Here is a 13,794-nt window from a genome sequence, read left to right as displayed (position 1 = left end):
TCCTTTCACTTTACTAACTTTGAAGTGCTTCATTGTCATGTTACACTTTATGGTTTAACTAATCTCTAGTAACAGGAAAGAGCTACCCTATCCTATTTTACATGTTTGATTTCTTTGTAATGTTTCAGGTACTCCAAATTAATAGAATGCCTGTTTTCCAAGGGGTAGATCTCATTCCTCAAACTCGAATTAGCAAGATTAAAATTGTCGGTGTTGTCATATAAAGAAGGTTTTATTATTAGAAAAGTACTTGAGATGGCCATGGTAATTTTATTATTTAAAAAGAAGAGAAGTCAGTCTTGGCATTTTGAAACTGGTAGTTCTAGGGAGGGATTTTAAATATTATGCAAATGATCCTCAGGCCTGTAAACCATAATCCAAGGTTAGTGTCCTTGATCTATTGTAATGATGGAAGCCTATCTTTTTTGGTTAGTCATGTGGTGTATATTTGGAAGTAGGGAAGCTGAACCCGACACATGTATTAACTTCACCTTTGGAACTATTGTTTTAGAGTGTATCTGGTAAAATTGTTACATCAGCAACGGATAACACTTGGTCAGGAGGAATATGTGGCTTTCACCATTATTACCATGTTATATAAACTGTGCTTTTGGAGGTTGTCTCTCAGAAATAATACTTTTATCTGTTGGAAAATGGGGAACAGCTGCGGCTTCCAGAGGAGCTCCTGATTGTCTTTCATTATGAAAAATGGCTTTCATGATGGACTTGGGAGGAGGTCAAGTAACGATTTGCACACTAGATTGCTGTCAAAGAGGAGGTGCTTGTGTTTATTTTGGTAACGAAATAATGGATTCACAGTGTCTAGGAGTAAGGTATTAGATTTTCTCAAGAAGCGTAGCAAAGAAAACATTTAAATTTTACCTTCACTGACTTTACCTTGTCACCACTGGTTTTCTTTCTTCCTTAGATGCAGAATCCTGATACGTTATCAGCAATGTCAAACCCTAGAGCAATGCAGGCCTTGTTACAGATTCAGCAGGGTTTACAGACCTTAGCGACTGAAGCCCCCGGCCTCATCCCCGGGTAGGTTTGGGGAAGATTATGAAAGTGCACAATGTTTTTTTTTCTCTGAGAATTTCAGACTTAATGCCATCGTGCCTTTTTTTGGTTGAGATTGTTTTATTTAAGACAGAGTTTTCAAAGTTAAAAATGGTTATTTTAAGAAGATAACTTGGCTAATACTGTGTTGAAATGTAACTGATTTACCATCAGCTGGCCTGGTCTGGCCTCTTGTTTTGCAGGAGTTTAGGTTTACTAACAATTTATGCTTTTTCTAGGTTTACTCCTGGCCTGGGGGCATTAGGAAGCACTGGAGGCTCTTCAGGAACCAGTGGCTCTAATTCTGCATCTGGTGAAAACCCAAGTCCCACAGCAGGAACCACCGAATCTGGACACCAGCAGTTTATCCAACAAATGCTACAGGCTCTTGCTGGAGTGAATCCTCAGGTAATGATTCTTTTCTGCTCTTCTTAATGTTAGAAATTTAGAAATTTCAAGAAAAGAAAAGAAGGTGGCCATCTTTTTGGTTTAGCCTGTAATGAAAAGTGCATTCTTAATTGATTCTAAAAAACAGGCATTACAAAAATGGTTAACTTTGGTACTATATTGGACACTAAAGGAAACGTTACAGTTGAAGGGAAGAAATGCTTTGCCTTAATTTTTGAAAGTTGCCTTTAAAAATGCATTCTTTTTTGCAGTCCCTGTTTGAAAATTATTTGAAATAGGTTATATTTTATAAGTTTGTCAGGGAGGAATAGAAACTTGGTTATTCTCAGTATCTCCTGAATTCTATCTAATCTTTGTACTTTGATGTAAAAGAATTCCTAACTACCTCACCCCACCCACTACTGCCTCCTGTGGTAACTTTTGTTACATATATACACCTCACAGATATGGCTAAAAAATGTGAATGCCTAATATTCTTGCATCTGGAATCATTTATTTACTAAGAATATGCCATTATGATTCCCAGTTCAAACCTATTACAGTAGATTGTCCTTAAACTTCTTTGTGGTGAAAATACAGCATAGTTTTTTTATTTTAAGCCTTATTAAATACAATAAAAACAGGTCAGAGTTTTATCTTATAAAGAATTTGTATTCCCGATACCTAGCATAACTTCTGGCTCAGTAAATATTCTTGGAATTAATAAGAAAAAACGATTTCATGTATTAGGCCAAATTGTTATCTAAGTTGAACAATCTACAGGCCTCGCCATTATCAGGTTGCCCAGAATTGAGTGATCATTTATGTATTTTTGTCTTATATCATTTCTGAAAAGGAGGTGGAGCTGAACAGTCAGAAGTGTAGTCTGTGCATGTGAAACTGGGACTCTTTTCTCAAGACTTGATTGGCTGATACAGAAATGAATTCTACATTCTAAGCCTCCTTAGAACTTTAGAATTTTATACATGAGCACACTGGCTTTTATAATTACCCAATTGGTCAGTAGCTACAAAATAAATAATCTAATTCTAAACTATTTGCATACATACTTTTTAAAGTTTGCCTATATGTTCATGAGCTTCTTAAGTAATGGTTGAAGTCTATTAAGCTTTTTTTTTTTTTAAAGCAGAGTTATATGATCTTTGACATCATTGTTTAGGTATAAATTAGATTGTTTAAAATAAAGTGCTAATTGAACTTTTAAATATGTTGAATATGTTTCTAGAGAGGCCAGTTCTTTTATAGCTCAGTAGTCTAGCATATGTTATTTTAAAAAGCAATTAAAATTTTTAAGATTATTTAGGTGTGACATGGACTGATTTTCCTTAGAGTTTTTGTTTGTTTGTTTGTTTTTCTTTAACAGCTACAGAATCCAGAAGTCAGATTTCAGCAGCAACTAGAACAGCTCAGTGCAATGGGATTTTTGAACCGTGAAGCAAACTTGCAAGCGCTAATAGCCACGGGAGGTGATATCAATGCGGCTATTGAAAGGTTACTGGGCTCTCAACCATCATAGCAGCATTTCTGTATCTTGAAAAAATGTAATTTATTTTTGATAACGGCTCTTAAATCTTTAAAATACCCGCTTTATTTCATTTTGACTCCTGGAATTCTGTGCTGTTATAAACAAACGCAATATGATGCATTTTAAGGTGGAGTGCAGTAAGATGTGTGGGTTTCTCTGTGTTTTTGTTTGTTTGTTTTTTGTTTTTTCCTGGAACAGTGGGAATCAATGCTTTTTCATTTAAGGCTACTGCATGCATCAACCACTTCTGCATTTATTGTAATTTTTAAAAAACATATCACCTTTTATAGTTGGGTGAACAGATTTTTGTCCTGCATCTGTCCAGTTTATTTGCTTTTTAAACATTAGCCTATGGTAGTAATTTATGTAGAATAAAAGCATTAAAAAGAAGCAAATCATTTGCGCTTTGTAATTTGTGGTACAATATTGCTTATTGTGACTTTGGCATGTAGTTTTGCAAAAATGCTGTAAGATTTATACTACTGACAGTTTTTGCTTTATTTGTATACAGAATGTGTATGCACATTTGGGACTGCATTTCTAGAAACATATTGCAATAGATCATCTGAGCAAAAACATCTGTAACCAAAAAAGTGAAGATAAGGAAATACTTTAAAGCTGAGTATTTCCTAATTGTGTAGAATCTTACAGCATCTTTGATACACATCTCAGCAAAAGTACCGGTTAGTCAGGTTTGTTGAAAATATAGTAGAAAAGCTGATTCTGGTTATCTCTTTAAGGACATTTAATTGTACAGACAAGATGATGTAACATTGTCTCAACATTCACAGATTGACTGTAAATTACCTTAATCTTTGTGCATACTGAAGGAGCACTGTAGTATAACCCAAAAGTGCATTTGCCTAGGACTTTTCAGCTTCTCCCATAGGTAGTTTAACAGGCATTACAATTTGTAATTGAAATGTTGCTTTCACTGAAAGTGTCTTGATGTTTCAGTTATTTTTAATTGCCATATAAAAATAGAACTGTCTTCTGGGTTTATCATTTTTCTTATGCACAGGCAATACATGAATTTAAAATGATTTGTGAGCCACTTGTTTCTGAAGTGTTTTGGTAGTTCTATTAAGAAATAGTTAAATATTGTGCTTTTCAGAGCCTGAGAGAGGGGAATTTTGGGGGTGGGGTGGGGATCTATCCTGGATTGGGCCAGCCTGAATAATACTGGCAACCAAGATTCTGTTAGGATTTCTGTGCATATAGTGTAGTAAAGAAGTATCTTTCAGGGGTGAAAACAAAGAGCCGTTTTAACAATGTTGAGTACATTTGGCTGTTCCACAGCTTTTTTCTTCCCTCCCCAAAGAAATTCTGTTTGCCTAACTCTCAAACTATTGGGGTGGTACATTCCTTTAGGACCAATTAAAACATAACTTTGGGGTCAGTAATGTATTTGGCTGACTCTGGTTCAGTATTCTCTTAGGTCATTATATTCTCTCATGTACAGTTAAAGGATGTTAAAGTAACCTAAAGTGAATTCAGACCAGTAAAATCAAGGGGAAATACAAGTTGAATTCCATTACTTCTGTAAGTTTGCTTGCTATTAAAAAAGGTAAAGAGGCAGGTTGCCCACCATTTCATGCACTGTTCTGACACTTTCCCCTGGAAAAAAACATGTACAAAGGTCAAGATGGAGGCATGGCTAAGAGGAAGTTGTTAAGGATGATATTCATGTGTCTGCTCTCTCTGCCTTATGCCTCAGTATGGTTTAAAAACTTTTGTACTGGCGAATATGGTGGTATACAGTGTGGGATAGTGTCATAACCAATTTGACAATTTATTAATCACAAAATAACAATAAATCTCTAGCTTTTACACTTGTTTGTCTTGCCTTTTTTGTAGAAAGAAAAAGGTGTCTTCAGTTTACTTTCTCTAACCATGTCTTTTAAAGACTATTGGAGTTGGTTTACCTGATTTTATTACACTTGAGATTATTTTTCATTAACTTCTTGTTTCCTCAATCAAAATATGTGCATATATACTATGTTGTGTGTTAAAAAGAGAGGCAGCTGGGAAGTCAGGTGGCCTGGGCTTTGCTTGCTCTTTTTGGTACTTGACTAGTTATTTTTGAGTCAGGACATCATGATTTCTTCACTGAAAGGGGTGGTAAGGCCTGTGCGGCACACCCAACTGGGTGATCTCTTAAGTACCTTTTAGTTGTTGCTCTGGTGTGATTTTTGTTGTTGTTTGTTTGTTTCTAATATGTTTATCTTAGTTCAGGAGTTCAAAATACTTAAAATTCTCAAAAGCATTAAAAAAACTCTTGAAATAATACAGACTTAAATTGTTCTTATATTGGGTTATTACAAAGTGAATAAAGAATAGAGTGGTGAAAATAACATTTCAGGATTTTATTTCCCAAGTGGAATATTTGTGATCCTAAACAAAGTGCAGCAAATCAGATAAATGACAGCTGGCCTCTGTGTATTCAGAATTGGAGTTTCAGACTTGGCTTAAATATAGTAATGAAAGGAGTTTTTTGTTTGGGGAGACATTATTACTATGTTAATTTAATAGGCAAGTTACAACAAATTAGGACAGATAAGAATGTCACTAACATTAGTGATAAAAGTGAAGCTAGGGCGCATGTCTGTGTCCTTGTGCAAAACAAAAAAAGGTTATGTTGTTAAGGCAGGGAAATATTGCATACTCTATTAACATTAAACACGTTAAGTCAGTAAGAAGTCCTGCATTAAAGAAACCTGTTTAATACAGCTTTGTCCTATCCTCTGCTGTCCTTTTTACTTAACTATTTTTTAAGGTAATGCTATATCCAGTGAACACACTTGGGGAAAACTATACTTAGTAAATGCACATGGTATTCTCTTCTCTGGAATTTCATCTGTCTTCTTTGGCTTATATAAAGCCTACCGTGCCCTCTGGGATCAGTTTTGTAGTCTTCCTAAACTTTGCTAACCAGTTGATATACTCTGAACTGTCAACTGCTGCATTCTGTCCCTCTCATTCATTTACAGTTTGGGGGATTTTTGTTTGGTTTTCTGCTCTGAAATTTTCTTGGCAGTTACTTAGGTAACAATAAGTGTTTCTCTTCAACTTCTTTATATCTTTCCTCTCATCAACCATAGGCAAACCATTGACTCAAAGTAAATATTGAACATCTGTTGAGTAACAGGTTCTTTTCTAGTTGCTCAAAGTGTATAGCAGTAAATAAAGTCTGTCCATATGGGGTTTAGATAGTAGAATGTAGCGAGACAGTAAACAAAACACATATATGGCCCTGTTAGGTGGTGGCAAGTGCTTTGGTGAAAAATTAAGCAGAGTGTTAGTTCAGGACAAAGGGATTTTATTTGTTGTATAGGGTAGTCAGAGAAGGCCTCATTGAGAAGGTGACATTAAAGTAGAGACTTGAGGAATATGTGGGAGGGTGAACAGCTTTTCAGGAAGAGGGGCAACTAATGAGAATACCCTGTAATGTGAATGTTCTGAGTGTGTTTGTAGAATACAGGGAGTTTGGTGTGACTGGCAAGTGAGCTAGGGAGAAAGTGGTGAAGGGACTGTGGCGAGATGGGGACAGGTAAGTGGTGCAGGTGTTTGATGTGGAGGGCTTAATACTGCAATTTTTGTGTCCCATCCCCAGAGTTTCTGATTTACTAGTCCTAGGGTTGGAGGAGAATTTGCATTTCTAACAAGTTCCCAGGTGAAAACCATTGGACTAGGGGAACCAGGGTGGAAGCTGAGAGACTGTTAAGAGGTAGTATCTCAGAGATAATACCAACTTGGGCTGGATTGGTAGCAATGGAGGTAGTAAGAAGTAGTAGTCAGATTTGGGGTATGTTTTGAAGGCAGAGCCAGTAGGTTTTACTGATGGATAAAAGTGTGAGGTTAAGAACAAGAGAGATGTCAAGCAAGGTGAGTAAGGTACATATGGGGAGGAGTGTAATCTAGTTTTGATGTGTTAAGTGAGATGTACTTGATTAGATATATAACTGGAGATAATGAGAAGGCAGTTGGAGGAGAGGTTCAGGCTATAGACAGGTTATACAGCTGCCAGTGTGTATATAGATAGTATTTAAAGCCAAGGAACTAGATCAGTGGTTCTCAACCAGAAGGGACTTTGCCCCCCAGGGGGGCTTTTGGCAATGTCTGGAGACACCTTTTTGACATCATGATTGAGGCTGCTGTTGGCTCTAGTGAGTAGAGGTCAAGGATGCCACTGAACATTCTCTGGTGCACAGAGCAGCCTTCCACAACAAACATAAATATCTGGTCCAAAAATGTTAATAGTGCGAAGGCTGAGAAATCCTGACTAGATGAATTTCAGAGATTGTTTATAAACATACTTTGGGAAGATTTGAGTCCTGTTTACTCCCAGTTCAGAGAGATGATAGGAAACCAGAAAAAGACATGAACAGGCGGGTAGGCTGAAAGCAAGTGGAGAAACTTTTTCACGAGGAGAAGGATGGTAAATGAAGTGTGTTAAATGCTGTTGCTTCAAGTACTCATCATGCATTGAATATTAACCTATGGATTTAGTAAAGGGAAGGACCTTTATGACTATGACAGGGGTTTTAAGGGTGATTAGCGTAAAATTCTGGTTAGAGTGAACCTAGAAAGTATCAGGAGAGACAGAATTTTGAAGTAAAGAGAATCAGAGAAATGGGGGCAGTAGCTGTGGTGAGGCGAGTGGTGGTGGTATAGAGGAAGTTTGCCCTTTGTGTTCTTTTAAGATGGGAAGTACTGCTGCGTGCGCGCATGTGTGTGCGCGCGTGCGCGCGCTTGTTTTTGGAGGACAGTATGGAATAATTGTTTTCTACCAAAAACTACAAACAGAAAGGAGTTACCACCACCTTTGATCCCCAGAATAGGTTTGATAGATAGATCCAGATAAGCAGGCAGACACATTTGTTACATGGGCTAAAGTGTGAGGGAGAGGGTTTCTTTGTCTTTCAAGCCATCATCTTCCTCAGCTAGGTAGCCAGCTGCCTTTCCTTGTCAGTAGGAGTGGTACCTTCCAGGCCCATCTGAACTTTTTGTGGTCAAGGAAATGGAGGAAAAGCAGCCCTCTCCCAACATCTTTGCTTTGGTGAGACTGAATAGAAATAAGGTTGAGGTTTTTTCCAGAGCTGAGATGGTGATGAAGCACATTCTCAGTTTGTAATTCCAGTTTATACATGTTACCATTTGTGCCTCAGACTCCTTAATTATAATGTAACCTGTCCCAGATTCACAACCCAGTCTCTTGCTTACCACTCTATGCTTAGAACAGAACTAGGCACATATAGGAGCTCCCAGTATAGTTTCCCTCAAAAGACCGAAGCTGAATGTGGGGTCTGATTCTTTAGTGGGATGTATAGTAGTTGCTGTATATTCAAGCTAGATGTTTTTAAAGCTATTCATAGACCCATTCTCCACTCCTTATACTTTCTAGAGAGGGAAGGAAATTTCCACTGTGTTGTGGTTATCTAATGCTTCATAACAAACTACCCCACAGCTTAGGGGCTTAGAACAAAAATCAGTCACTAATTCTATCATGAATGAGCAGTTTGGCAAGGATTGGTGAATACTGCTGGAGCAACTTGACTGGGTCTGGAGAATTTATTTTCAAGAAGGCTTATTCACATAGCTGTTTAATTACTACTTTCATCTGGGAGTACAGTTGGGGTGTCAGTTCCTCTCCACCTGGGCCTTTCTACAAGGGCTGCTTCTGCTTTCTCACAACATGGTGGATAGGTTTCAAGAGCAAGTATTTCAAGAAAAATGAAAGTTGTCAGTTTTTTAAGGTCTGGCCCAATGTCATTTCTCCTGTCTTCTACTGGCCAAGCAGTCTTAACTTGCCCAGATTTAAGGTTCATAGGCCCAACTGCTTGATGGGTAGAATGTCAGAGAATTTGTGATCATCTTAATCTAACATACACTGTGATCCCAGAAGGGGAAGACTGTTGGAGGAACACATTTTTGTTCTTCAGTATTCACTCTTTTCCAAGGGAGAAGTAGTGACTTAACTGCTTATTGAATACTGTAGAAGGAACGAGGTACACTTGACCAAGCCCCTGTTCTTCGGGAAAGTCTGTCCAAACGAAGCATGCATTCTAGTCGGCTGTCTTAGCACATATGATAATGAGGTTAGTGAGAAAGTTCTTCTTGTGGGGGAAGACCTGTGGTTTTCATTTTTGCTAAAAAATACAACAAAATTGACTATTATAACCATTTAAAAATGTATAGTTCAGTGGTATTTAAATACATTCACAGTGTTGTGTAACTGTCACAATCATCCAGAACTTCTTCATCACCCCAAGAGGAAACCCTATAGCCATTAAGCAGTCACTCACCATTCCCCCCTTACCCCAGCCCCGGGCAACCACTAGTCTGCTTTCTGTCGTCTGTGCGTTTACCTGTTTTGGATGTTTCATATAAATGTAATTATATAATACAGGCATACTTATATAATACTGGAGATAGTGTGGGTTCAGTTCCAGACCACTTTTTAGTAAAGCTAATATCACGATAAAGCGAGTCACACAGTGTTTGGTTTTCTGGTGCATATAAAAGTCATGCTTACACTATACTGTAGTCTATTAGTGTGCACTAGTATTATGTCTAAAAAACAATGTATATACCTTAATTAAAATATTGCTAAAAAATGCTAATCATCATCTGCACCTTCAGTGAGTCGTAATCTTTTTTTATGGTGGAGGGTCTTGTCTCGATGTTTGTGGCTGTTGACTGAATAGGGTGGTGGCTGCTGAAGGTTGTGGGGTGGCTGTGGAAGTTTCTTAAAATAAGACAACAATAAAGTTTGCCCCATTGATTGACTCTTCCTTTCACAAGTGCTTTTTTGGTAGCATGCAGTGCTGTTTGATAGCATTTTACCCACAGTCGAACTTCTTTCAAAATTGGAATCAGTCCTCTCAAACCCTGCCACTGCTTTATATTAGTTAATATGTGATATTCTAAACCCTTTATTGCCATTTCAACAATCTTCACAGCTTCTTCACCAAGACTATATAGATTTCATCTCAAGAAATCACTTTCTTTGCTTATCCATAAAAAGCAACTACTTATTCGTTAAAGTTTTATTAGGAGTTTGTAGCCATTCAGTCACATCTTCAGACTCCACTTCTAATTCTAGTACTCTTGCTATTTCCACCACATCTGCAGTTATAAGAGTAACATCAAAGACCACTGATCACAGATCACCATACAAATATAGTAATACTGAAAAAATTTGAAATATTTCAAGAATTAACCAAAATGTGACACAGAGATACGAAGTGAACAAATGCTTTTGGAAAAATGGCCCTGGAAGGCTTGCTCAACACAGGGTTGCCACAAATCTTCATTTTGTAAAAGTATTTTCGAAGTGCAGTAAAGCACGATAAAACGAGGTGTCCCTCTATGTGGCCTTTTGTGTCAGGCTTCTTACCATGTTTTCAGGGTTCATTTAATGTTGTAGCATGTATCAACACTTCGTTCCCTTTCATGGCTGAATAATATTCCATTGTATGGACATACCACATTTTATTCACTTTATTTATTCGTGTTGATGGACACTTAACATCATTTAGATATTATGAATAATGCTATAATATTAGTATTTGAGTCTGTTTTTAATTCATTTGGATATATACCTAGGGTGGAATTGTTGGGTCATATGGTAATTATAAATATTTTTAACTTTTTGATGAACTGCCTGTTTTCCACAACAGCTGAACCATTTTACATTCCCATCAGCAAGGTACGGGTTCCAATTTTTTCTGTCTCCTTGGTAGCACTTCTTATTTTCTGCTTTTCTTGGTTTTAAACTTCAGCCATTCTACTAAGTGTTGGATGGTTATCCAATTGTGGTTTTGATTTGCATTTCCTTAATAACTTGATGATGAGCATCTTTTCTTGTGCCTTATTGGCTGTTTGTATGTCTTCTTTGGAGAAAGGTCTTTTCAAGTCCTTTGCCTTCTGAAAATATTGTTGAGTAGTAGGAGTTCTTTATATATGCTAGATATTAAACCCTTTCAGTTGCAGGTTGTTTTTTCACTTTCTTGATAACGTTCTTTGCACAAAAGTTTTACATTCTGATGAAGTCAAATTTGTCTGTTTTTTTCTTTTGTTGCTTGTGGTTTTGGTGCCATATTTAAGAATTCATTGCCAAATCCAAGGTTTTTCCCCTGTTTTCTTCCAAGAATTTTATGGATTTAGCTCTTATGTACAGGTCATTGATCCATTTGAATTGGTCCTGTGGTTCTGGATTTGCAAAGAGAATATAGGAGTGGTTTTTTTAATGCATTTTCATCCCGATCTTTCAAGTAAAAAAGATGAATAATGCCTCAAAGAGAACATGATGGCTAGATGTTAAAATGTAGTCGGCTGTAGACCATACTCTTGGCCAGTCTTGGTTTTCCCAAAACAGTCTTAGAAGTTCTTCATTTCCTCTTCTCATCCCTATTTCCACTATCACCCAGTATGACCTCCATCTTGTAGTCTCTTGATCGAAGTGTGATATGTGTCATATTCAGGCACTAAACTTAGTCTCATGTACAAACTCTGAACACTGATCGCAGTCTTAATGTGGCACTGTTGTAGGTCCCAGCATCAGATGTAAAGCAGGCAGTGGGTGCAAACCAGCCTAGCAATGGCATGTGGGTGAAATCTATACAGAAAGTATGTGTTCACTAAGGATTTCTTTTCAAGTGAGAAAGACGCGAAACATTGATTTAGACGGTGAGGCATGTGGATGGAGATAGCTTAGTGGACATCCTCAAGAAATTGAGGAGATGGTTGAGGGATGCAGAAGATGTTAATCTGCAAAGAGGAGGTGGTAGTTCTCAACCTTGGCTTCACATCAGAGTCAACTAAAAAGATTAAGAAATAAGCCCACCTCAGACTAAGTGGAATTGTTATATCTGTAAGGCTCAGGAATTTTTAAAAGCTTCTGAAGTGAATGTAAGGCCAGGGTTGGAACCACTGATTTAAAGGAAATAAGAATTTATTAGGTGGGGGGTGGGGGTGTGATGAATTGGGCGATTGGGATTGACATGTATACACTGATGTGTATAAAACTGCTGACTAGTAAGAACCTGCTGTATAAAAAAATAAAATTCAAAAAAAAATTTTAAAAACTACCATATGCTCCAGCCAAAAAAGAAAAAAAAAAGGAATTTATTAGTAATTTAAAGCAATGCTTCTCACCTTCATTGTGCAGAGATCACCTGGGATCTTATTACATTGCATATTCTGATTGAAAAACTAACTCTGAATGTATCTAAGACATAAAAGTTAGCTAAAACTGTAAAACTCTTAGAAGCTAGAAGAAAACATAGTGTGAATCTTTGTGACCGTGGTCTAGGCAGTGGTTTCTTAGATATGACACCAAAAGTACAAGCAGCCAATGATAAATAAGTTGGACTTCATCAGACTTAAAAATTTTTGTGCTTAAAAGTTGATCAAGGGCTTCCCTGGTGGCGCAGTGGTTGAGAGTCCGCCTGCCGATGCAGGGGACACGGGTTCGTGCCCCAGTCTGGGAAGATCCCACATGCCGCGGAGTGGCTGGGCCCCGTGAGCCATGGCCGCTGAGCCTGCGCATCCAGAGCCTGTGCTCCGCAACGGGAGAGGCCACAACAGTTAGAGGCCCGCGTACCGCAAAAAAAAAAAAAAAAAGTTGATCGAGTCAGCTCTCTACCCACATTAACAGCTATCCCTTGGATTTGAGCCCACACCTGTTGCCCTGGGTCTGAAATGGTCAGCTTTCTTTCATCCCCACTTCCGATCACAACCTTTCAGTTCTCACAGTCGCCTCCTCTATCTCTTGTCTTCCAGTTCCCTCCCTGTTAAGCATCTCTTCCTAAACGGACTGGATGCTATTATCTATCACGTCCCCATACTTTTCTCACACCCTTCATCTCCTCTGACCCACAGAACCAAACCTCAACCTCCACTCAGACCTTCTCTGTTCCCACGCCGGTCTCCTGAGGATGCTGAAGGAAGTTTCCCAGCCTTGCTGTGTGGGGCCCCATCCTGCCTGTGGTCCCCAACCTCGCTGGGCCCCCACAGGGCGTTGGTGATCATCCTTCTCAACATGTCCCACTCCTTCCCACACAAACACTCCTTCAAACCTTGCCCATTCCCTTCAGATTCCTTTCTCACCAGCCTCTTCTCCATTCTCAGTAGATCTTCACTGGAAAAATCGAAGGCAGGCAGTAAAGTAAGCCTTCCCCAACTTCCCCCACGCCACAGACAATCTACATTCAGCCTTCAGTCATCCTCCATTGACAGTGGAAAAGACCTTTCCATCCATCCCTCCTCTACCTCCTCTTTCCCCTCTTGAAACAAATCCACGCACCAACTTTCTTGTGCCTTCAGGCTCTCTCCTCCCAGGCTCCCTGGGAGATCACACATTTCTTACAATCTTCAGTGCTTAACTCCTTCCTTTTCACTGTAAGCTTCCCAGACAGAGCATCTCTATTCCCCACTTTACCTTCCTGACGTGCCAATCAATTCCTGACCACTGCTCCTGTCCCTCAACTGAAACGGCTCTTTCCAAGGTTGCCTGGCTTTACAGCGATGGCAATATTCTCACCTTAATGTCTTAGTATCATTATTTTATTTATAACATTGTTTACAAACTTGGCATGGGATGAGGCAGACTAAGAGCCAGTAGAGAGAAAGGGATAAAGAGTACAGGGGAAAAAGAAAGGTATCTGGGCATGCCTAGGCACACCGTAGGGGATTAATACTTGGCAGCTGTGTAAGTGTGAGGGGCACCTAGAAGCTTTTTATAAGGTGAAACTCAAACACTTCTCATTGGAGTTGCCTAAAATGCACATTTGATCACA

The 13,794-nt window shown here is 38.5% G+C and overlaps 1 protein-coding gene across 2 annotated transcripts in view; it reads left to right on the top strand.

Annotated features, from left to right (window-relative positions):
- UBQLN1 (ubiquilin 1) overlaps window positions 1-9,936 on the top strand; it is a 54,031-nt gene extending 44,095 nt beyond the window's left edge. For both annotated transcript variants that reach the window (XM_082843151.1, XM_082843150.1), the window contains 3 exons: window positions 929-1,044; window positions 1,299-1,467; window positions 2,831-9,936. In XM_082843151.1, coding sequence (XP_082699277.1) covers window positions 929-1,044; window positions 1,299-1,467; window positions 2,831-2,983 — 438 coding nt within the window. In that variant the 3' untranslated portion in view covers window positions 2,984-9,936. The remainder of the gene's footprint in view (window positions 1-928; window positions 1,045-1,298; window positions 1,468-2,830) is intronic.
- The last annotated feature ends 3,858 nt before the right edge of the window (window positions 9,937-13,794 follow it).

Source organism: Leucopleurus acutus (assembly GCF_964270905.1).
Source record: "Leucopleurus acutus genome assembly, chromosome: 7".
NCBI lineage: Eukaryota > Metazoa > Chordata > Mammalia > Artiodactyla > Delphinidae > Leucopleurus > Leucopleurus acutus.
Note: the sequence above shows the minus strand (reverse complement) of the source record. Positions and strands in the feature narration are given on the sequence as shown.